General features: G+C 52.6%; 1 protein-coding gene across 1 annotated transcript in view; it reads right to left on the bottom strand.

The window, feature by feature from the left end:
• Klhl3 (kelch like family member 3) overlaps nt 1-25118 on the bottom strand; it is a 69514-nt gene that overhangs the window by 6734 nt on the left and 37662 nt on the right. The window contains exons 7-12 of the mRNA XM_042671341.1: nt 20662-20778; nt 16814-16963; nt 4040-4157; nt 3561-3758; nt 1948-2049; nt 1091-1219 (exon numbers count right to left, since the gene is read on the bottom strand). Coding sequence (XP_042527275.1) covers nt 1091-1219; nt 1948-2049; nt 3561-3758; nt 4040-4157; nt 16814-16963; nt 20662-20778 — 814 coding nt within the window. The remainder of the gene's footprint in view (nt 1-1090; nt 1220-1947; nt 2050-3560; nt 3759-4039; nt 4158-16813; nt 16964-20661; nt 20779-25118) is intronic.

Here is a 25118-nt window from a genome sequence, read left to right as displayed (position 1 = left end):
CCCCACAAAGGAGGATGGCTCTGCTTCCCCTCTCTGGGCCTCAGTTTCCCCTCTTGTAGGGGGAGGGAGGTGGGATGGCCTGGTAGGCCCCTTAGACAACCAGCCCTTCATGAAGAGGCTGCATCCTGGCCATGAGGCCTGTAAACCAGAGGTTGCTGCAGTTCTCCTGAAGAAACAGCAGAGGGCGCTGTCACACCAACAATGGCTAGAAATCAGCAGGTTCTGGAGGAACTTTGCCTCTCCTGGGGACCCAGCCTGCAGCCCTGACACAGACAGGGGACCCAGCCCAGACCAGAGGTCAGAAGGGGATGCCCAGCGGCCAGCAGAGACAAAGCTGCCGTGGCCAGTGGCGTGGGCAGGTCGAACTGGCTCTCGGCGGTGCCCCGATCCTGCTGGGATTGTTCAGGAGCCCCGTCAGGGTCCCCTCCTCCCCTGCTTTGCCTCCCCCTCACCTCAGAGGCCCATGGGAGGGGTCTGAGTAAGACAGCAGAGGCCTTGAGCCTGGGTGTGGGGGGGGAGGCATGGAGATGGAGTCTCAGTCTGTGGGAACCAACCCGAGAGAGAAAACCCTAACCCTTCCAGCTACTAACGCTATGACCTGCAGCCATTCCTAGAACCACACGCTATAACCATGACCAAATCTGTAGCCAGAACATGACCCTGGTAAGACTATTTCAGCCTTTAGAGCTACGGGAAAACTAGCCAGACGGAGACGTGAGGAGGGTGCATCAGGACACGGTCTGTCACCCAGCCGCGTGGCAATCCTTCACTGTCAAAGAGGTACAGATGGGCCTGCTGGGTACCCGTGGCTCATGACTGCAATCCCCAGCTCATCTGGAGGCTGGGATGCCAGCCCGGGGAAGGAAAATCCGTGAGACTCTCATCTCCAATGAACCACCAAAAAGCCGATAGTGGGGACTGTGGTTTAAGTGGTAGAGCACCACCCACCCACAAGACACACACATACACCCACACATACACATGGTGTAGTCCCCAGAGACACTAGGGGTGAGAAGCACTAATGGGATCTTGCAGGGTCCCGGGAAAGGAGGGGGAGGGGCCCAATGGCTGCCACCTGCGCCCCGCGTACCTGCCCCGCTGCGGCGGGTGCTCATGTCGGCCACGTAGGTCCATTCGTTGGTGGCCGGGTTGTACTGCTCCACGGTGCTGAGGCACTGGCGTGAGGCGCCGTCATAGCCCCCGACGGCGTACAGCTTCCCTGGAACACAGTGAGCGGCTGAGGCCGCGTCTGCAACCCACTGGGGCACCTGATCTCAGCTGGGGCCAGGAGCTCTTCAGAAGCCACCCTGAGCCCTTCTTTTCCTTTTTTCTGTCTGTCATGGGGCTTGAACTCTGGGCCTGGGCGCTGTCCCTCAGCTCTTCAGCTCAAGGCAAGTGCTCTGCCACTTGAGCCATGGCGCCACTTCCGGTTTTCTGGTGGTTTATTGGAGATAAGAGTCTCACGGACTTTCCTGCCCGGGCTGGCTTTGAACCATGATCCTCAGATCTCAGCCTCCTGAGTAGCTGGGATGTCAGCCTGAGCCACCGGTACCCAGCTGTGCACACACCTTAACGCAATGGACATTCTGGCTGAGCCCCGCAGCGGGGAAGGTCAAGGGGTCAGCACTGGCCATCCCACTGAACTTCCGCACGTCTATGAAATGCTACCTCTCTGAACCACCAACAATCTGAGGAGTGGAGCTACAGAAGAGCACTGTACGAGGAGTCAGAAGACCCGGGTTGAAGCCTGGCCTGAGCTGGGTACTAGCATCCTCCCCTGGCGCATCCATGAACCCCTCTGGGACTCGGTCTCATGACCCAGGTCTCGCGTCCCTGCAGACGTGGCCTTTCTCACGAGTGAACTGGACCACGTAGCTGAAGGCTCAGCGCCAGGGCAGGCAGAGGACGTGAGGCAGGACCAGCCGCCACCCCCGGCCACCTCCTTACCCTCCACAACGCCCACGCCCACGCTGCTCCGCCGCGTGTTCATCGGGGCCACGAAGAACCACTCGTTGGTCTTGTAGCTGTAGGCTTCCACGGACGCCAGGCCTGGGTGACAAGAACTCGGTGAGATTCCCATGGCACAGGCCTCCCCGCCGCGGGGGGGGGGGGGGGGAGACAGGGAGGAGGCGGTTCTCTGGGCACCGCTGGCTCCCCGCATGGGCCTTGCGCCTGAGACACACCTGCTCTGTCTATCTATGGGGGCTGGGGGGAGGGGGGGAGAAGGCTTGAAGACTGGCACAGGTGAGCTTCGAGAGGGCAGAGTGACTGGCACAGGTGAGCTTCGAGGGGGCAGGGTGCAAATGCAAATAGCTAAACACATGCACCAATTCCACGTAAACGCCTTTCCCACTTCCCTTTCCGCTTTCTCCCGTTAGCTGAGAAGCCAGAAGGCCAAACACTGGCCTTCCAAGATGCCCCTCCCTCGAGGGGAAGGGGGAGGAGACTGAGCCAAGGACACCCGGGTGGAAATGCCAGGGGGGTTTCTGGAACTGGCCCTGCGGCATTACCTCTTCCTGCTGTGTATTGCCTGGGGCAAAAAAATGTGTTGGCTGGAGTTACAGTGGCTCTGTTGTGACCGTGAGGGAGGGCCCAAGGGAACTGTAAATGCCCTGCTGAGGTGCTCTGGTTACAGCCAACAACTTCCCGACTTCATGAGTAAAGAAAGCAATATCCTCCTGTTCAAAGCCATCCGTTTAGTCAGAGATTCTCCAGGTGCTACACGACACACTGTCGCCTTCTGCCCTCTCGTCCCCAGGCTCTGTGTGACACACACAGCCTCAGGTTCAGAGACCCTGAGCCTCAGGAGCGAGGGCGAGAGAAGGCCGGGAAGAAAGAAACGGAATCCAGACGAGCGATAAACACTGATTCTTCCTCTCCCCTGAAGCCAAGGAGGAGGACTTTAGTGTAGTGGAGTTTCTGTCTTCAGAGACAACTATGTAGTGAAACAGAGAGAGACCAGCCCTAGCAGTAGGGTCTGATCTGGGCCTCCTTCAACCGCTGAGCCTCAGTTTCTCATTTTGTGCAGTGGGGTTTGGACCAGAGATCAAGGCTTCCTCCAGCCAAGGGAGCTCTTGTTCTAAGTCTTACCTGCCAAGGAACAGGTTTCTAGACACAGTGGGGACATGGGAAACTGTGGGCGGGGGGGAGGAGATGCGTTGGTTGCTATTCTGTTGCTAAGATGGGTTAAGGAGGATGGCAGTAGAGTTTGGATCCTGGCTGTCCGCACAGGCCCATGTTTGTGGTACAGGCTCGTTCTCCAAGGAGCAACTGGAAAATGGTGGAGTTTTAGGGGCGGGAGAGCTGCGGAAGGGCCTCGAGTCTCTACCGAAAGGGGTAGAGGATCCCAAATAATCATCGTGTGATATATGATTGGCTTCCCAGCCCTGAGGCCAGCCGTGTTTGCTGTCACACACTCCCGCCACGATGCCCAACGCAACGGGGCAAGTCAGTCAGTCGCCCACTGGAACCTCGTGCACCGTGAGGGGGATGGACCGGTCCGCTCCTGGGTGGACGGTGATCCGCGCGCCCCCCAGGTGGCGGCCGCGGCCCAGACCTACCCGTGCTGCCGTCGAAGCCCCCCACGGCGTAGAGCAGGTCATTGAGCACAGCGGCCCCCAGCGTGCTGCGGCGCTCCTGCATGCTGGCGATGGACGTCCACTGGTCCTTCCCGCCGTCGTACACGTCCACCGTCCGCACCCTCAGCGAGCCATTGAACCCCCCCACGGCGTACACGTGGCCGGCCATGAACACCACACCTGGGGAGCGGCCAGCCAAGCGCGTGAGCGACAGACTCGTGACAGAGGCTAATGCGAAACTTTACACACCGGGAAGACATGATGGATCTCTGCACGCTATTTGCCTGGATGGGTTTGAACTCCCAACCACGTGTGTGAGTGGAAAGCGGGGGGGGGGGGGGGGGGGTTGCTAATGTGTGGAAACTTCTCAGGACTCCCAGCATGGAGGGGGGACCAGCCAGGGGCAGGCAGCAGTGATCAGCCGGTGTGGGGCCTGGGGTATGGGGGGAGAGGGGGCCTACCTGCTCGGCATCTCCTGGATGGGAGTTCGGCGATCTGATCCCACCGGTCCTCCTCGAAGTCATAGCACTCCACGCTGCGGATCGCTTTGGGCGCCTGGCCGCCAACCACGATCATGACCTCCAGGAAGACGAGAGCATCTTAGCTGGGTTTCCTCGGCTCTGGGGTTCGTGGGCGAGCCGGCCCTGGCTCGACCACGCGCTCACTGCCTCGGGTTTCTGAGTTTCCAGTTCGCAGAGCTCCCTAGATGGAGATGTCACCCCTAGTCCCCAGTAGGCACGAATATTCCAGAAAAAGCCAGCGTCTCCCCGGGCATTCCCGGAAGCCCCACTCAGCGTGATGGTGGGGGGACACCAGGCTACTTACAGCATCATCGTCTCAGTGCCCATGAGGATTTGGGGGGCTATGTTTCGTATCAAAGCAAACATAAAGCCATGCACTGGTGGCTCTCACCTGTCATCCTATCTACTCAGGAGGCTGAGATCTGAGGATCGAGGTTTGAAGACAAACCAGGCAGAAAAGCCCGTGAAATTCTTATCTCCAATTAGTCACCAATCAAAGCCAAAAGTGGCGCTGTGGTAAAGCACTAACCTTGAGCAGAAAAGCTCAGAGACAGCGACCAGGCCCTGAGTTTAAGCTCCAAGACTGGCACCAAAACAAACAAATGGACTTACACTTTGGAAAAGAGTATACAGAATTTAGATGCATTTATAAGAGAAATTTATTTTTCAAAACTATTCCTCGCTGGCACTGGTGGCGACTCAAGAGGCTGAGATCTGAGGATTGAGGTTGGAATTCAGCTGGTGGCAGGAAAGTTCGTGAGACTCTTATCTCTAATGAACCACCAGAAAACCAGAAGTGGCGCTGTGGCTCAAGTGGTAGAGCGCTAGCTTTGAGGTGAAGAGCTGAGGGACAGCGCCCAGGCCCAGAGTTCAAGCCCCATGACTGACAAAAACAAAAAACAAAAACAGATGGTGTTCTGAAAAATAGGGTAACAGTACCATCCCTCCCCTCCACCCTGTCAGATGACAGCTACCACTGCCCGGCACCAGCAATGGCTAGGAGGTAGACAGAAGTATCCGCTTGGGCGGATGAAGCCTCGAGCTCAGGGAACATATGGAGATATCCTGGGTCACCCAGCTATGTTTTGGGTGACATCTCCTTACTGCAGGGGACTGTCAAAAAATAATAAGTGGGGGGAGTAGGGAGCTACTGCTCTGGTGGTATTAATGGAACTACAGAATTTAACTGTGGTTCTCTGTCACCGTGGGCTTCGTCATATGCTATTAACCAATGTACAATGGTAGAAGCTAACTACAGGGTTCGTATTTTAACAAAACGGGTGTAAGTTCTCATGTCCACCCAGACACAGAACCGTCCCTCAGGGGCATTGTAATATATGTGCAGTTAGAAACAGAAAAAAGAGGTTGACACTGGCCCAGGGCTGACTGACTGTTACCTGTAGTCTGTCTAACTGAGGCTCAGCGTGCATGTCAATCTCCCCCAGGCTGTAAAACCAGACTGCAGGGCTCATCCTGGTTACTGATACAGCTGGTATAGAGGGAGCTGCAGATTTGCATTTTTAACACATTCCCCAGTAAGTTCTGGATTTATACTTGGAAAATCACTTTTAATTGTTTTTGTGTTTTGGAGGTTTTTTTTGTGATCACTGTAGGGCTTGAACTCAGGGCTTGGAGGCTGGTGCTCTACCACTTTGAACCACAGCGCCACTTCTGGTTTTCTGGTGGTTCATTGGAGATAAGAGTCTCAAGGACTTTCCTGGCCTGGCTGGCTTCAAGACGTGATCCTCAGATCTCAGCCTCCTGAGTAGCTAGAAGGACGGGCCTGAAGGGCTTTCCTGCTGACGCGGCATTTGTAACTTTTGCTGCTGAGAAGTATGCATGTTGGATGCAGGAATGACCACCTACACGCGTTTCAAATCCCCAAGAACAAGACCCTCAGCGGGCGTTACCCGACCCCTGCTTAAAATCCTACCCTGCCTGCCTGTCCCCAGATTCCCTACTTGCTCGCTGCCCGTGTGTGTGTGTGGGGGGGGGGGGGGGGGAACGGCTCATTCGTGAGCCCACAGAGTCCACGGCCAAATGTGGGTCGCAAAGCAATTCAGAACTCAGAAGCTGGCTCTAGTGTCTCACGCGCTCCCGAGTGACCGGGCCCAGGGCAGGCCCCACGCCCACGCTGCTGCCACAAATACACGTCCTGCCTGGCTCAGCTCACACCGCCCGCTGCTCCCCATCAAACGCAGCCTCCTTCCAGAGGGTTCTGGATTATTCCCCAGCAGGAATGCTTTGCTTGGGTAGGCCAACCCTGCCTAACCCAAAGGGCCCAGCCCGGCAGAAGGGCTCACCCCGATATTCCTACGCGTCGGTCCTCTCTACCAGCACTGCCCCTAGCTGTGGGCTGGAAACGTTTAAAGTCTGCAGGATTTTGCAAGTGTTTCTCTTTGAAATCGGACTTCTAGAGCGGGGAAGGAAATCAAACCAGACTTGAGGTTTCTTTGCACAGTGATTTCAAGCACCCAGCACCCTGGTGTGTACCATTTCCTGTCCCGCCCCGCCCCTACAAGCACACACACACACACACACACACACACACACACACTCTCTCTCTCTCTCTCTCTCTCTCTTTCTGATCCCTCTCCTTGAAGGTAACTTCAGGTCTCAGTCTACATGTCTTCCCCTCTGAGCCACCTCCTCTGACTTTGCGTCTGAGTTGTGTGTCCCTCCCTCCCTCCCCCGCGAGGCCATCTGCCCTTGTGAACTCCCCACAGTGAAGTGACATTGGTGACGTGTCTGCCCGCCCCCTTGTAGACAGCGAGCCCGACCCAAGTGGGAAAGGAATCCACCCCAGTCTCTGGGGAAGACCTAGGGTCCTTGATGTTACCAGGTAAAAACAGAGGATCCCAAAGCTCAAGTGAAATAAAAACTGATCAGCACATTCAAGGAGGTAAAAGTCGGGGTGTAGGGGGTCGGGGAGAAAAGATGCAAAGCTTTCTTTGCTTAAGTCATACTGGAACACCAGACTGCAATTGTGGCCGCATGCTGGAGGAAACATGTAACATAAAAGAGAAGGACCAAATAACGTAGAAAGAGAAAAGAAGAATTCTTCTCTGTCCGTCTTCTGACTCAACCACCGGGAAAGAAAGATTTGCTCCTGACTTACACAGTCACAAGGCACCTCCTATCAAGGAGACGGGGGTGGGGGTCAGGGGTGGGTAAAAGCCTCTAGAAATTCTTTCCATATATGTTCACTTGGAGAAAAACTCAACCCTGATCACTGAGAATCACAGTCATATGGAAACAGTATTATAGAGATGGACATGTGTTTACATCCAAATGAAGAGTGAGTATAAGGACAAACACAATACAGGTTTTCCGAACCAATTTGGACAAACACAATACAGGACAGGTTTTCCAAACAAATTTGTGTGTGTGTGTTGGTACTAGGGCTTGAACTTAGGGTCTTAGTGCTGTCCCTTAGTTTTTTCCACTCCAGGCTGGTGCTCTACCTCTTGAACCACACCTCCACTTCGGACTTTTTGGCTGTCAAATGGCGATCCGTATCTCATGGACTTTCTTGCTCATTCCAGATTTAAACCAAGATCCTCAGATCTCAGCCTCCTGAATGGCTAGGGTTATGAGCCCGGCTAAGTACTATTCTTCTCTATGGAAAACCTGACAAGCAGCCATGGCGGGGGGGGGGGGGGGGGGGGGGGGGGCAGGGTATCCATTGTGGCTGTGCAGAGTTTAAAAAAAAAAAAGAGAGAGAGAGAGATCAATTCCATTATCTTAACTACTATAGAGGAGTAGTTTCCATAGCTACCAGCTCTTACTGCACGGGCAAGTTCCCCGTGTATTGTTCCATTCCTGCAAGTGCAAACTTCAGCTGCTGGGGACCGCAGGACGTTCGAGCAAGGGAAGATCTGAAGCCTTCTCCTCTTGCACCTGTCGGTCTTGTTTCTGGAAACACTCATGCACAGGTAGTTTCCAATTACTAACGATTTATGATGACTTTAATAGAAAGTATGGAATCAAAACAGCTCATTGGGTGGCTGCTATGGTCATTTCATTTTTAATGGGTCAGGTATCATTTTGTCAACCCAGCCTCTTGGGTTCAAGCCATCCTCCTGTCTCAGCCTCCCAGTGAGCTGGGGCACCCCGTAACGCAGGCCACCTTCCCAGGAATGATCACTTAAAAAAAAAAATTGAGGGGCTGGGAAGGTGGCTCAGTGGTAGAGCGCTTGCCTTGCATGCCTGAGGCCCTGGGTTCGATTCCTCAGCACCACATAAGCATAAAGAAAAAAGCCAGAAGTGGTGCTGTGGCTCAAGTGGTAGAGCGCCAGCCTTGAGCTGAAGAGCTGAGGGACAGCGCCCAGGCCCAGAGTTCAGGCCCCACGACCGGACCCAAAAATAAATAAAAATAAATAAAAAATTGAGGGTTGGGAAGGTGGCTCAGTGGTAGAGTGCTTGCCTTGCATGCATGAGGCCCTGGGTTCGATTCCTCAGCACCACATAAGCAAAAAGAAAAAAGCCAGAAGTGGCGCTGTGGCTCAAGTGGTAGAGCGCTCGCCTTGAGCTGAAGAGCTGAGGGGCAGCGTCCAGGCCCAGAGTTCAGGCCCCACGACCCCCCAAAAAAAATTAGCCCGTCAAGGATTATGGGCAAGAGAGACTGGTCATATGGGAGTCACAAAAGACTGATCGAAGCTGAGCGCCAGTGGCTCACGCCTCTCATCCTAGCTACTCAGGAGGCTGAGATCTGAGGATCGTGGTTAGAAGCCAGCAGGGGTAGTAAAGTCCGTGAGACTCTGATCTCCAATGAATCACAGAAAAAGCTGGAAGTGGCGCTGTGGCTCCAAGGATAGAGTGTTACCCTTGAGTAAGAGCGGCTCAGGGACAGCACCCAGGCCCAGAGTTCAAGCCCCAGCACCGGCCGCCCAAAATAAAAGACTGGTGATGTGAGGCCTGACGTGACACCACAGGCGACGTTCTTGCCGTGTCAGGCTCTGACCCCAGGACCAGCTACAATCCTCACCGCCGGCCGGACTCCGTGCCCCAGGATTGGTGTTAGACATCACCCAAGGAATACACTTCTCTCTGGAAGGCCAAGGGGCTGCTGACTCTGGAGACATTAGTGAGACCGTGGAGAGACTATGGGAGTTTTTGGAAAACACAGGTCCAGCACAGCATGTTTTTAAAATGCATTTTTAACGCATGTCCCTCTTGCTGGTCCTTCCTGAAATGACACCCATGCTGTATCAGCAAGTCCCAGATATCAAATTCACCAGGCAGAGGGGGCGGGGCCAAGCTCTCCAGCTCTTGGTGCAGGGGGCGGAGACTCTAACCCTGACCTCGGGCCATAGGAGCCACTGCGATCTCCACTCAGAGTGTGTCCAGACTCGCTCTTCCACGGCCAGTTGGGTGAGCTGGGCAGAAGGCAGGCCCAGCCAGTCGGTCCCTCGGGCCAGGGCAGGAAATGAGTCTCTCTTACCCTGGTACGTGGGGCCGTAGGGCTAACACCAAAAATTCGTCGGCGGGAGGGCGTCCAGGCGGAGACGGGAGGCTCGTCCACGCAGGTTCCTGACAGGGAGTGGGCGCGTGCGCGATGCAGACATGGCGGGTGGGGAAGGGGGCTGAGAGCCGGGGTGTGAGCAGTGGCGGCTCAAGGGGAGAAAATGGACAAGTGGGGGGCGGGGGGAGGGGGAGGGGGCGCTCAGGCACCAACTCAAGTCAGCGGCACGACCCACGGGCCACACCCAAAATGTCGCCACCACTGCCTGCAACACAGCAGACTGTAGACCAATACGAGAGGGATCCATACAAAGCCACCCGTAGGAGACTGACCACCCAGCGGGCACCCGCTAATCCCAGGGCTGAGGATGGACACCCAAGGGTGTCTGCCAGGGAGCCGAGCACGCTGGGAGGGAGCCGGCTGCCCCCTCTTCCAGCCCTGCCAGGGGTGTGGATCGGAGGAGGCCCCGTGGGAGGGCTGGGGTGGCTGAGAGCCGGCCTCTGGTTGCCCATGGCAACCCAGCTTCTGGGAAAGTGCTGGGTGGCGAACCGGTGCGTGGCGTGGGGGCCAAGATGATGCATCAGCCGTCCCCGCTGGGGTGTGTCAGCGTGATCTGCGTGTCTGCCGCTGGGGGGGACCGGGGGGGGGGACTCAAGGCAGAACCCCGTTCCTTCTGGGGAAGGGACCTGGCTGTGGGACCTTCTCTGTTTGAGAACTGGGAGAGGAGCGGGGGTATTCCGCGCCGCCCCTTCGTTCCTGCACATCTGCTCTGTCCGGAAGCCAATCCGGATTGAATTCATGAAAGCCCAGGCTGGCATTCCCCGGGAACTCCCGGGCTCCTCCTTCAACCAGCCCCACCGTGGCCTCTTCCTTCACTGATCTGCTCTTTGACACACCCTATCTTCCCTTTCTAACAGAGTCTCACAAATCTCCAGAGGGCAGGAGACCTATGTCCTCTACCTCCCCCTTCCCAGCAACCACCTAAAAGGCTTTTTGTGGAGTCTGAAGGGCAATACAGTGAAGAGGCATAGCTCTGGCCTGGTGCCAATCATCCTGAGCTCAAATCAGAGCTCTGCCATCTACCAGTTGTGCCTTGAAGCTGGGTCACAAAGTTCTTCAGTCTTCCTACGCTCAGACATAGAACCTCCTTCCTCATCTCTGGAGTGTGGCTTGGCCTTGGTGATTTCTGTCTTGCCAAAAAAAAAAAAAAGTGATAGGACCTTAGGACAAGCAGTTATTAAAAAAAAAAAAAAATAGTGGAAGCCGGGCACCAATGGCTCACGCCTGTCATGCTAGCAGGAGGCTGAGCTCACGGGATCACAGTTTGAAGCCAGCCTGGGCAGGAAGGTCCATGAGACTCTGATTTCCGATTAGCCACCAAAAAAGCTGAAAGCGGAGGTGTGGTCTGAGTGGTAGAGTGCCAGCTTTGAGCAAAAAAGTTCATGGTCGGGGCTCAAGCCCTGAGTTCAAGCCCCAGTATTGGGCATTAAAAAAAAAAAAATGGCAGAAGCTTCTGGCTTTGGTATGTCTGCTCATTTTCAGACTCTGGAGAACCCTTGCTGTGGGGGGCGGCCAGCAAGCAACGAGGAAGAAAGTGGGGTCTCTCCTCCGTCACCTGAGAGAACTCAGATGCTGGCCCAGCCTTAGACGGATGCACCTGTGAATAGCAGCTCACTGTGAAAGACCCAGAGCCAGGATGGCCCAGAAGGACCACTCTGACTGGGAGGCCTGTCCCACCGGAAATGTGACACAGTCAAGGTTTGCCGGACTAATCTGAAGTGCCAAGATAGATACCTAGCTCCCTCATGGGTAAGCGGTACAACCAAAGACCCAATTTCCTATCGGAGAGGTGAGGATGACTAAAAATTAAGAACGTCCTGCTGGGAGTGAATGTAAACCACTCATCCCAGCGTCGAGCTCATGGGAAAGTCCTCAGTAACTGGAGAACACCACAGTGACAAGCAGTAGCAAGGGGGCTTATAGCAGTGCACCCATGGCTCACGCCTGTCATCCTAGCCACTCAGGAGGCTGAGGTCTGAGGGTCACAGTTCAAAGCCAGCACGGACAGGAAAGTTCATGAGACTCTTCTCTCCAATGAACTACTAATCAGAAATTCAGAAGTGGCGCTGTGGCTCAAGTGGTAGAGCGTTAGCCTTGAGCTGAAGAGCTGAGGGACAGCACCCAGGCCCAGAGTTCAAGCCCCATGATTGACAAATAAAATAAAAAAAGTCTGGCTTCCAGAAATACAGAATTGGATTTAAGTTGCTATACTGCCCATGAAGCTATAAAACACCAAAGCAAGTCAACGTATCTCACTCAATCTCCTCTTCCTCCAGACATCGGGATTTCTAGACTCATTAAGGAGACAAGATAATGTATATTTAGAGCTCAGTGCAAGAGGTAAACAAAGAGGCTGCTCACCAATTAGCATTTAAACAAGACCACTGTAACGGGGTGAATGCTTTGGGCACAGAGGGCAATAACGCTAACCCTCCCTCCCCCTCCCACCCATAAGATACAAAGGATGCTGTACTCAGGCTGGCCGTGAGGGGGTGGGCACCAGTCACCATATATTCACGTTTGCCCGAGAGACAGCTCAGGCCTTGGGACCTGCAGAAAGTCCTCTCTACCCTTCCTTCTCCGTGCCTGTAAAGTTCACAGCTGTACGCACACCCAGACTTGCAGGTGGTGTTCTAAGTGTCCTTTCCTGTCTGTCTCCCCTCCCCATAGTCTGGGAGACCCCTTGATAAGGGATGGGCTCACATGCCAGTCTTCATGCTGACTTCCCAACCAAGGCACGTTGGGTGGAGTGAATAGATGAATGCATGCCTGTGTGCGTGCCTAAGCGACCGTTCACAGCTGGTCACTGGGTTGGGGAGGTGTGCGTCTGTGCGATCTAAGTGCCTTAGGATCCTTCACATCCCACAGGGCTAACAGCTGGGTTCCTTCAGGGTTGAAGGGTGGTGTGCATGGAAGGGAATGTTCTAGGGCCAGCCTACATTACAGCGGCCCAAAGGGGACCTCTGTCCTCGTGTGTAATGACAGTGCGTACACGTGTCTGCGCAAGGGCTGGGTGGTGGGCACTGAAGTGCCGCCGTGCTACTTCTTCTTTGGAAATAGACAGCTCTCAGTCAGGTATTGGTGACTTACGCCTTGAACCGGTGCTAAGCAGGCAGAAAAGTCTGTGAGACTCTTATCTCCAATGAACCATCAAAAACCAAAAAAAAAAAGGGGGGGAGGAGATGTGGTTCACGTAGTAGAACACCAGCTCTGAGTGAAAAAGCCAAAGGACTGCACAAGTCCCTGCGTTCAAGCCCCAGTACCAGCGATGTGTTATCATGAGAAATCATTCCTATTGCCCAACGGGGGCGAGCACCTGAGCTGAGTGGCAAAGACACGGGTGAGGATGCGTGCTGTCCTGCAAGCTGCAGCTCCCCAGACGAGAGCTCTAGACAACACCCCAGGTCTCCATGGAGGCTCCTGAGCACGCTCCAGAAACCACGCCCCCTACGGCTCAGCCGTCCACGACACCACGGCCAGCCTCACCTTCCCTTCTCTGCCATCAGCATTTCTCATCAACCACGTGTGTGCCAATGGGCAAGACACTATTAAAGATTAGTATTTAAAAAGAAGGCAGTTCCAACGGCATCAAAAACTATGGAAAAACATGACCACAGACAAGCGAAACCCGTACTGAGCAACTGTAAAACATCACTGAAACTAAAGGCAGAACCAAATGGAAATCCTGGCTCCATGGATGGGAATATTCAGATCTCAATTCCTCCTTTAGCCACCAAATACACCCCTGATCAAAACATCCACCCCTTATTTGCACAAATAAACAAGCTGACTAACGAAAGACTACAGAACAGTAAAACTCTGAAGAACAAAACTGAGAACTCACACTGCCCCTAGGCTTGCTATAAAGTTACTGAGCACAACGGGGTGTGAGCCTAAGGACAGACACACAAGATAAATGGACCGGGATAGAATCTAGAAATAGATCAACGTGCAACCAACTGTTGACAACAGAAGTAACAAGATAATTAGATTAGATAATTAGGTTAGATAATTAGATTAACAAGATAATTAGAGAAAAAAGTATCTTGCAAATTATATGTAGCAATTACACACTCATATGCAAAATGAATGCAATCTAGTAATTCAGAAAACATTTTTTTTAATTCACAAAATGGACTGGTAGTCCTAAGTGTAAAACCTAAAGCTTCTAGAAAAAAGTAGAGGAAAAACTGTTTGAATTTTAGTTTATGTGGGTGCCAATGGGGCTTGAACTCAGGGTCTAGGCACTGTCCCTGAGCTTTTTCATTCAAGGCTGGTACTAAACCACTCAAGGCATAGCTCCATTTCTAGCTCTTTGGTGGTCAATTGGAAATAAGAGTCTCACGGAGGTTCCTACCCTGGCTGGCTCTTCAAATCTTGATCTTTGGCTCTCAGCCTCCTGAGTAGCTAGGATTACAGAAACCCCACAGATTTTTTATTTTTTATTTTTATTAGATAGAACTCAAACCATAACAGAACAGAACTGAAATATTTTTAAACTTCTGTTCTAAGTTTCTTTTAAGAAAAATATGCAAAATTAAAAAAAAAAAAACTTATCATCCAATAGTCCCATGACTGTGTGGACGTCTAAAGAAAGAACTGGAAATCCATACATCAGAGAGACACCTGCTCACCCACGTTCTCTGTCACAATCCCCAAGAGCTGAGATATGCAACCATGTGTCTATCAGCAACGAAGAGGGAGAGAAAGACAATGCAGTATGCACACACAGTAGAATATTACTCAGCCTCTAAAAATAGGAAATCTTGTCATCTGTCACAGGATTGGACCTTAGGGAATCCTTGGCTAAGGGAAATAAGCCACAGATAGAAAGATAATGCCTGCATGGCCAGGCGCCAGTGTCTCACACCCGTCATCCTAGCTACTCAGGAGGCTGAGGTCTGAGGATCGCAGTTCAAAGCCAGCCCAGGCAGGAAAGGCCACGAGACTCTTATCCCCAATGAACCACCAGAAAACGGGAAATGGCACTGTGGCTCAAGTGGTAGAGCGCTCACCTCGATCTGAAGAGCTGAGGGACAGCGCCCAGGCCCAGAGTTCAAGCCCCATGACTGACAAAAAAAGAAAAGAAAAGAAAAAGATAATGCCTGCATGATCTCACACATGAGCAGAGCCTAAAACAACTGAACTCATAGAAGCAGAATAGAATTGCAGTTGCCAGGGGCTGAGGGGAGGGCAGAGAGCCAGGAGACGTTGATCCAAGCATGTGCAATTTCAGTGAGAAAGAAGGAATAGGGGCTGGGGAGGGGGCTCAGTGGTAGAGCGCTTGCCTTGCATGCCTGAGGCTCTGGGTTCCATTCCCCAGAACCACATAAGCAAAAAGGAAAAAAGCCGGAGTGGCGCTGTGGTAGAGCGCTCGCCTTGAGCTGAAGAGCTGAGGGACAGCGCCCAGGCCCAGAGTTCAGGCCCCACTACTGGACCCCCCCCCCAAAAAAAAAGAAGGAATAGAGGTCAGCAGCTCTGTCCCATCGCGCATGGTGCCTACCATAGGTAAGAACATGTATCGTATTGTTGGAAGTCATTGAAAGAGTACATTTGTAAATGTTCTCACCACAAGCAAGTATGCGCTACCTGCTAGTCAGCTCAATCTACCATCCCACAGTGTGTCCAGGCTTCCAATCACACCACACGTGGTAAATACATGCAATGTTAATCTTGTTCATTAAAATAATCTTTAAAACACAGAAAAATCTTCTACTCTTCCAAAGATACCACTGAGAAAATGAAAATACAAAACACAGATGAGACAAAATACAAGTTAAGCAACAGACTACGATAAAATACTTGAAACACACACACACACACACACACACACACACACACACACACACAGAGGCCTAATCTCTTTAACGTAGAGAAGATCTACAGTGACAGATAAAACACACACACACAATTAAACAGAAAAATGAGAAAAGAACACAGAGAACCCCCCCTACAGATGCCAATAATCACATAAAGCCAAGATTATTCTCATTCGAGGTTCAGGAAATGCAAACTACAAGATGTTATCGTATGAAAAATATTAAACACAAAAATGTGATGCTACAAAAATATGGAAATGACTCAAAGGCCTATTACTAGAAGACAACAATGCAGACATATGTCAAAATTTCATGTGTCCAATACAACTGTAGCTCCGAACTCACCCATACCAAGAACATTAAAGCAGTGATAGACTGAAGGCATGTTTCAAGTGGCAGAGTACCTGCCTAGAGGAAGAATGAGGCCCTGAGTTCAAAGCCCTATAGCTTCAAAATAGTCTGTCGCTATGGTAGAGAGATTTCAGGTGGTTTTTAATTTCTAAGTTGCCATGTCTTTCTAAATAACATACAACGAGCACTTATTTGTAGAGTTAAAGAAAGCCAAGTTCAGAGAACTGCTGGTCTTGGGCAACAATGTGTTTTTCTATATCTTGTGACACCTTCTTAAAAGAAGGAGGGAGAAGGAGGGAAGCCAGCTGGGGAGGGAGAGGGGGGAAGGAGGGCGAGAAGGATAGGGAGGAGGAAGAGGAGACCACAGCAAGGGTCTAAATAATGTCCTAGTGCTGCCTTCGGCGTGGTTGGTGAGCCCGCTGGCTCCTCCTTCCCCTGCCTTTCCTCAGACACCGTGTGTTAGACTCCTAGACAGACGACCCGATGCCAGGCCACAAAGAGCTTTAAGGACCCCTGAGAATCACATCCCTCATTCTGAGGATAGGGCCAGGCAGGGGAGGGGCCTCCTCAGCAGTGAGCACCAGGCTGAGACTCTCCACTTCCCTCCCCTGCTGCTACCCCCTCCCTTGCTCTGCTTCCCCCTTCCCCCCACCCAGGGCCCTCCCCTCCCAGTCTGTGACTTTTCCACCTCAAAGAATAGCCTAGAACCAGGGTTGTGGTGGTCATCACTCAGTCAAGACAGACATAGGCCATGTCTCTGCTTCCAACAGAAACCGAGAGCAGAGAGAAGAGGCCAGAGTGGCTGGAGGCCGCTCTGGATGAAACTCTGAGGCAAGGAAAGCCCAGCGGAGAGAGGACACGGTCAGATTCGAGACGGATGAGCGGACCCCATCCCTTAAGTCATAAATGCGACAAGGCGCCGGGGCCCGGGCAGCGCAGGGTCAGGGGAGAGACTTGGCGGTAGAAGGGGAAGAGCGGGGACGCAGCCCCAGCCCCTGGCGAGCGCAGGCTGGGACTTACCTTGGGCAGGCTGACGGGAGTCCGGGGCTTGGTCCTGGGGTTCCTAATCAGCAGCCTCTGGTCCAGGGGGAGCAGGTGGTATTTCATGGCCTCGATGAGGAAGTCCTTACAGGTGCTGTTGTTCTTTATCAAAGCTTCTTCCTCCACCGTCTGCAGACAGCCACGGGTGACCGCGGGGCGGGGCTAGGCCCTTTCATCCATCCCCACACGGCCTCACCCCAGACCCAGAGAGCCAGGGCGGCCCAGGGACGACCCGGTCAGCCCTGGATTTCCACAGCCCAGGGGCGAAGGCATTGAGTGCTGACCGACTCAAATACGGGCTTTGCCACTTAAGGCCTCGGTTCCTCAGTTTCCCCATTTATTTGTAAACCGTGCACGCCAGAGACGTGTAACCACCTCACTTGGCGGTGTTGGTATCTGGGGCTTCAATGAGTTCATGGAGAACAAAAGATGGGCAAGTTGTCCTGAAAAGCCTCTTCCCATGTTTCCTCTGCTCTAGCTGTGTTACAATGTGTAGGACAGACAGACAGAGATCAGTGCGGAGGTAAGGGGGGGAGAGAAGGAAGAAGGTGGCGTACTAATGGTCAGCCTTTGAGTGAAATAAGGGGCTGATTTACACCGTGTGTGTGTGTGTGTGTGTGTGTGTGTGTGTGTGTGTGTGTGCGCGCGCGCGCGCGCGCGCGCGCGCAGGAACTACCTCTTAGCTTTTTCCACTGGCTGGCCCTCTACCATCTGAGCCACAGCTCTACCTCTGATGTTTTGCTGGTTTATTAATAAGAGTCTCACGGACTTTCCTGCCCAGGCTGGCTTCGAACCACAATCCTCAGATCTCGGCCTCCTGAGCTAGCTAGGATGACAGGTGTGAGCCACTGGCACTTGGCTCCCGTTTTCTTATAGTCCACGTCTCAAAGAGAAAAACTGCCATGCAGGAAGAATGTCCTGTGCCAAGTCCCACCTGTTGGTGCCACCTTAGGCCCCATCTAAGCTAGGACGTGGGCTCTCCACCTCATACTCCAGGGCTCAGGACTTGGGCAGGACTTCAACAGATGTCAGCCTAAGTATTTTGCAGGCCAGGCTAAAGGGGAAGGCGTTCAAGCTCTGATTCTCAAACCTGCCTCTTCTGTGCAGGCCAGAGGGTCATGAGACGAATCTCAGAAGGGACGATGAGTCTTTGGAAGCTACATGGTGTGGGGATGGACTGCCTCTTAGCTGGACCCCATGAGGAAACTGATGAGCAAGACCAGGTTCCTGAGCGGAGGAGCTCACAGGCAGTCACGGAGCGGGAAGGCTTCCATCTCAATGATACCGGCCCTCCCGCCGACCATGCACAGGGCCTGGGGAGCCTCCCCTGGGCCCTCCACTGTCACGGGGAATGACACTGTGGCCACGGCGTCACTTGCTGGCCAGACACTGGAGTTAGGCAAGACAAGGTATCTGTCACCTCCGGGCACTTCCCCAGAGGCCGGGGCTGGTCTGTTTCCTAAAAAGGTATGTGTGTGTGTATGTGTGTGTATGTGTGCGTGTATGTTTTTTTCTTAAACTTTCTCCACTAGGAAGTGAAACCAGATTGAAATAAATCATAAATGTTTAGGGTTAGAGAAAATGGGAGTGAGAAGCTCTGTCCAGGAAAGAGCAACACTTGGGGAGCTGCTTCTAACGTGTATGGAGACATAATGATGAAACTTTCTCCTGTGTAACTAATATAAGGTTATTTTAAAAAAAAAAAAAACAGCCAGGCTCACACCTATAATCCTAGCTACTCAGGAGGCTGAGATCTGAGGATCGCAGTTCAAAGCCAGGCTGGACAGAAAAGTCCAAGAGACTCTTATCTCCAATGTTCTACTCAGACAACTGGAAGTGGCGCTGTGGCTCAAGTGGTAGAGCGCTCGCCTTGAGCTGAAGAGCTGAGGGACAGCGCCCAGGCCCAGAGTTCAAGCCCCACAACAGACAAGGAAAAAAAAAGACTGTCAGGAATCACATGGGGTCTTCCATGGTCATCAGTAAACAGAGAGATGTCGGATGGACACTCACACCGTCCTCAGACCTTATCGTCTATCTGGGGAGGGACTTCATCTGGGGTTTGGGACGCGTGGCCCCAGAGTATGTTTTGTGGTGAAAGGAGAGCCACGTTGGGGGTGAGGGAGGGGGGAGAGGAAGAAGGGGGGGTTACATGGGAGATAAAGCCAGGCAGTGTCATGCTGGGCTTTCCCCAGCTCTCCTCACCCCTGCTCCTCCATCAGCTAGTTGGACTCGCTTGGAGTTTCAAGGTCACATGAGTAGGAATGAAACATCCTCTCCCGGAGGTGAGGCCTGACTTTTCTTGTTAATACTTTCAATGAGGGGGAGGGACACAATCGTTCTTCACTTCCCGACTTCCTTCCCGGTCAGATCCAACCCCCTTTTTTTTCCATCACATGGTTTCCTAATGAATTTGGTGAGTCTGGGCTATGGACGCCTGTGGGCAGTGAACTGGTGGTGGAGGCCAGAGGCCCACCCCAGCCCCCATCCGCCTTAGCATCCCACGGGGCAGGGGAAGGTTTAAGGGGTGACCCTGGGGGCCTGGGGGTCAGGCCCAGTCCCTCCTTTTTACGGACCTCTCACCTGAAAGGCTATGTGGCCACCAGGTGGTGGCAGTGCGCCTCCCCCCCCCCCACCATCCCCAGCTCCATGGCTAGTCCGGGGTGGAGGGGCACTTGCAAAGGAGATGGAGAACTCATTGCTGATCCCTTGGGGTCCACGTGGCCCATGGCGTCAGGCAGAACACTTTAGGTACGCGGTGTCGCCAGAAGTCACAAAACACTACTGGTAAGATTTTGTGTGGATTGTCTCATTCTGACCCCTACCAGGGTAGAAACTACTGTGGCCAAATGAGAAAAAGGGGGGTCTCAGTGGGCAGGCACGGTAGGGAGGAGCCAGAGCTGGCCCCCTTCCTTCCCTTCCCCGCAGAACCCCAGGGGGACAGTTCTGTGACGGACAAACAGGACAGAAAGCAGCCCCCGTTGTGGCTCACAGAGCTGTGTGCCCCAGGGCCAGGCTGCTGTGGATTTGAACCCTGATCCCCCTGCCTGTGGCCCGAGGAGTCCAGATCAACCCTCAGCTTCACGGCCTGAGGCCCTCGGCTGTAAAAAGGGGAAGCAAGTGTCACCTCGCAGGAGACCACACGAGAAGACTTGGGGCCTCACCAGGCACTCCACAGTTCTCCTTCCTGCCTTGGAAGAGGTAAAAGCACGCATACATGCAACACACATGCGTGTGTATTTATACAGAGATACACCTACATGTAAGTGTATATATGTTATCCAGCATATGCAGTGCTTATATATATGTCTGTCTGTGAGTGAGTGTATCTATGCACAGGGCCTGGGCACTGTCCTTTAGCTGACATTCTACCACTTGAGCCATACCATGCTTCTGGCTTTTTTAGGGGGGATGGGGAGGACTGTTAATTAGGGATAAACATTCCACAGACTTTTCTGGGCTGATTTCAAATCTCAATCCTCGAACCTCAGCTTCCTGAGTAGCTAGGATCCTAGCATGAGCCCCCAACACCCGACCCCTTGTGCTTTGCTTCTCTACTAGAAAACTTGCTCTGCAGGGCTCCCTGTCTGTGCACACAGACCTGGCTGTGCACACGGACACTTCCCTTAGTCCCTGCTGGGGACCTACATAACTGCTGCCTATAGAAGATGACACTTGGGGAGGTGGAATAACTCAAAGCCCTGAGCAGCTGAGCAGAGTCGGAGACCTAGGTGTCCACCCTGGGATCGGTGCTGTGAACGTACCCCTGGCCCAGGCCCCAGGCCCACCCCGCTATCCCTTGAGGTGTAGGGAAACGGGCCGGCGCCTACCTGAACGAGGTAATCTCTAGGCAAGAGAGGGAGTCGGACATGTTCCATGAGCTTGGCCATGTGTTCCAGGCGGGTCTCCTTCTCATAGTTGATCCAAGAAATGACGGCTTCGAACACCTGTAGAGAAGAGACACCAAGGGATGGGCTGGGAAGGTGGCTCCGTGGTAGAGCGCTCGCCTAGCGTGCGTGACGCCCTGGGTTCGATTCCTCAGCACCACGTATACAGAAAGAGCTGGAAGTGGTGCTGTGGCTCAAGTGGTAGAGCGCTCGCCTTGAGCAAAAGAAGTTCAGGGACAACTGCTCAGGCCCTGAGTTCAAGCCCCAGGACTGGCAAAAATAAAATAAAAATAAAACCGAGACAGAAAAGCAGGCCCGGGAGAGAGTGCATACGTGTGCACAAATACAATGACCCACCTGATACATCCCAAATGGAGACTCACGTGGGTCAGTCTACTATTTTTTTTTAAATCAGTTGTGATGGGTATTTACAGGTAGAGATGCAGAGCAGTAACAGTGACCCTCACGTATGGGGAGTGCTCAAGGGGGCCGGAAACCCGGAGGACATGTCATCTTCCCCTCATTCGTATCCTGTGAACAGCTGTTGTAGAAGGAAGCAGGAAGCAAGTTCCCTGCCTGCAGCTGACATCCTGAGGAATGTGACACTGAATGACAAATGGAGGTTGGGGATGGGGGGGGGGGGGGGGAGAGGGAAAAGATTTCATTTCTATACAAATTTAAGCTAGAGGGCTTGGGAGTCGGGCACTGGTAGCTCACATCTGTAATCCACGCTACTCAGGAAGCAGAGATCTGAAACCAGCCCTGGCAGAAAAGTCTGTGAGAGTCTATCTCCAATGAACCACCAAAAAGCCACAAGTGGAGATGTAGCTCAAATGATAGAGCACTAGCTTTGAAAAAACAAAACAAAACTCAGAGACAGCGCCCAGGCCCTGAGTTCAAGGCACATAAAAACACACAAACAAAAAGCCAGAGCGCTGGGATCCAAGAAGAGAGGATTCATGGCTTTGGATGTTTGCTTTGCTCAAGGATTAGTCCATATTCAAACTGCCCCCACAACACAGACAAAGACAGAATTCTGTCAGCAAGGGTGAGGCTGTAGGGAAAGCAGCAACTTGAGTGGAGAGTTCTTTCAACACCGCTTCTGAAGAGGAGAGGGAAAGGTCTGGAAAGGTCAATCAATTGAGAGTGAAAGGTTCAGACTCTTTACTCCCACTTCCTGTGATGGGGGGAGGACAGGAAATGTTTGCCCCCTTCTTCCCATTTCTTTCTTTATCCTAACTTACTTAAAAATAAAACTTTGCTAAAAAGTTAAAAGTGAATGCATGCGTACTGCTAGCGTGCTAGGCTATGGAAACACTCAGCCAAGTGTGCAAGTGTGTGTCCAGACACAAGTGTGCAAGTGTTGTATATATTCCCAACAGCGCTGTGTTAAGAGGAGAAGGAAGGAGCAACCTTACTATTAAAACAGCCCCTCTACATTGTGACAGCTCTTAAAAACAAAACAAGGTATCTTCCCAACATACACACATAAACCTTATGGGTATCTTGTCTTGTGTTTTTGTTTGTCTGTCTGTCCTGGGCCTCTTTTTGCTCAAGGCTAACTCTCTACCACTTGAGCTACCGCTCTACTTCTGGCTCTTTCTGAAGTTTATTGGAGAGAAGAGTCTCAGGGGCTTTCCTGCCCCAGGCTGGCTTTGAACCGGGATCCTCAGATCTCAGCCTCCTGAGTGGCTAAGATGACAGGCGTGAGCCACCGGCGCCTGGCTAGTGCATTTTTAAAATTAAAAACCCATTCTAATAAAGTTTTGTTCTGTTCTCCTTATAGTATTATTGGCTGGTACATAATCCACAATCAAATGCTTCTTAGTGGGTGAATGGACAGGTGGGTTTGGAAATCAACTACAAAGGAGATGCCCAGGTTGGAAGAGACACCAAGGCTGGGAAAGGGAGCTGGGATCGAAGCCAGAGACTCATGGAAGGCGGCTGGTTTTCCAGAGGTGGGTGAGATAGGCAGCCACAAACCCGTTCTGTTGAGCCGGGATCCCTGCGCAGGAGTGACCATGAGTGCATGTGCAGACACTCTCCCCTCCCCCCTCCCCAGCCTGCAGCAGCACCCATCCCACGGCTGCCAACGTTTTGCAGGAGGATGAACTACCAGGCCTTGAGCAGGGGAGGGGGAGGCGGGAGGAGATGTTTTACTGATATTTCCCCCACCGACCAGTTCCATCGTACACACGTTACAAAAGCCAAACATCACTGGAGTGGACATTTTGATTTTTCCTTGTTGGCTCGACTCGTCTGACTGGTTCCGCTTCCCTGCTCGGCCGGCCGGCCGTGACAGCCAGGTGCTGGCTCGGCGCAGTGACCTTCTCAGCACTTAGCAAAGGCCACATGGTTATTATTTTTTCCTTTTTCCCTCATTTAGACTTCATGCTTGAGGAAGAAGCAAATAAACTCCCAAATAGCCTTCAGGGTACCTGAAGTCACTCATTCCCCAAAAGCTCTTCCCAGCAGGCTGATCTCCCTCCGCTCCTGGACCTGGATTCTCCCGAGATTCCTGCGGGAGATACTCAGGGGGCCTTCATTTCGTGACCACCCCAAGTCTCTGGGCCAGGAAGAGGCAGACAAGAGCTCTAACGCCCTTGCTCTCACCCGGTATGCACAGCTGCCTCTCAAATGTCTACTGGCCGGGCCGGCGACAGGCAGCCCACAGGCCAAGTCCAGCCTGCACCTGTTTTTGGTAAATACAATTTTATTTGGAATCGCAGCTCCATGCATGGGCTGCTTTCCCTCTGTCACCACGGAGTTGATCTCTCACCCCAACAGGCTACAATATTCACTCTCTGGCCCTTGATAGGAAAAAGTCTGTCCACTTCTGCTCTGTAAAAACCGAAGCAGCGCCAGGCGCCGGTGGCTCACGCCTGTCATCCTAGCTACTCAGGAGGCTGAGATGTGAGGATCTCGGTTCAAGGCCAGCCCAGGCAGGAGAGTCCATGAGACTCTTCTCTCCAATGAACCACTAGAAAGCCGGAAGTGGTGCTGTGGCTCAAGCAGTGGAGAGCCCACCTTGAGCTGAAGAGTGCAGGGACAGAGTTCAAGCCCCACGACTGACCAAAAAAAAAAAACCTAAGCAGAGACACCGCCCAGGCCTGGGCGGTGTCTAGTCTACTCAGTGACAGTATTTTCAAGGGATCATTTTCTGCCCAGAAGGCATACTTGGGGCTGCGCTCTCAACAGAGATGGCATCACTTCCTCACAGGTTGGCTGGGCTGTACCAATCCACAGGTGCCACAGAAAGCTGGAAGGGAGGATTCTGTGGTTTCTGGCCCATCACACTTGAGACGGAAGCACAAGACTTGGCCCGAAACCATCAGACAGTGTCTGTCCTCCTCCTCCATCTTCACCTGCTTAGGGGAGGTGGGGGCGGGGGACGGGACGTGGGGGCTCCCCTGGGCACTCACTGCAGCTTCCAGAACACATTCTGAGAATCAGGACACTTTTAACAGCTGAACACAATGACTGCCAGGAAGATGAAACCTGCGTTCCCTGCGGAGGGTGGAGTTTAAGGGGAGGGGTGACTGGATGGAGAGCGGAAGGGTGGGCAAATTCAGTCACAGTGTGAGTGCCTGTTTGAAGTGGAAGTTGGGAGAGGCGGGGTGGGAAGGAGCATGGCAGAAAGGTAGCACTGATCGCCATGCTTGGCATGCAAAAGCTGATACAGAGTTGAAAATCCTTTGTACAACTACTTTTAAAAAAAAATATTAGAGAGACTAGGTATCACTATTCCACAATACTGTGAAATATGTGGAATTTATGTAATCACCTAATAAGAAAAGAAAGTGAGAGAAGGGGTGGGTGAGGAGCGATGGGTGACAATGATGTCAGACACTTTGTATTCATACACTGTTTTGTAGAATGGGAACTTCCTTGTACAACCACTTAAAGATAATTTTTTTAAAAAATAAAGAAAATAAAGTTTAATTCCATTTTTTAAAAAAATAGCTGGGTGCCAGTGGCTCGTGCCTGTCATCCTAGCGACTCAGGAGGCTGAGATCTGAGGATCACAGTTCAAAGCCAGCCTGGGCAGGAAAGTCCACGAGACTCTTATCTCTATTAACTATCAGAAAACCAGAAGTGACACTGTGGCCCAAGTAGTAAAGCGCTCACCTTGAGCTGAAGAGCTGAGGGACAGCGCCCAGGCCCAGAGTTCAAGCCCCACACTAACCAAAAAATACCAAAAAGTTAAAGAGAGTAAACAATGAGGGTTTTTTGTTTTGCTTGTGTTAGTTGTGGGGCCTGGGCACTGTCCCTGAGTTCTTCAGCTCAAAACAAGTGCTATACCACTTAAGCCACAGCGCCACTGCGAGTTTTCTGGTGGTTCACTGGAGGTCAGTCTCAGGGACTTTCTTGCCCAGGCTGGCTTTGAACCTCGATCCTCA

Source organism: Dipodomys spectabilis, unplaced genomic scaffold (assembly GCF_019054845.1).
Source record: "Dipodomys spectabilis isolate Male_0828 unplaced genomic scaffold, ASM1905484v1 ptg000611l, whole genome shotgun sequence".
Lineage (NCBI taxonomy): Eukaryota > Metazoa > Chordata > Mammalia > Rodentia > Heteromyidae > Dipodomys > Dipodomys spectabilis.
Note: the sequence above shows the minus strand (reverse complement) of the source record. Positions and strands in the feature narration are given on the sequence as shown.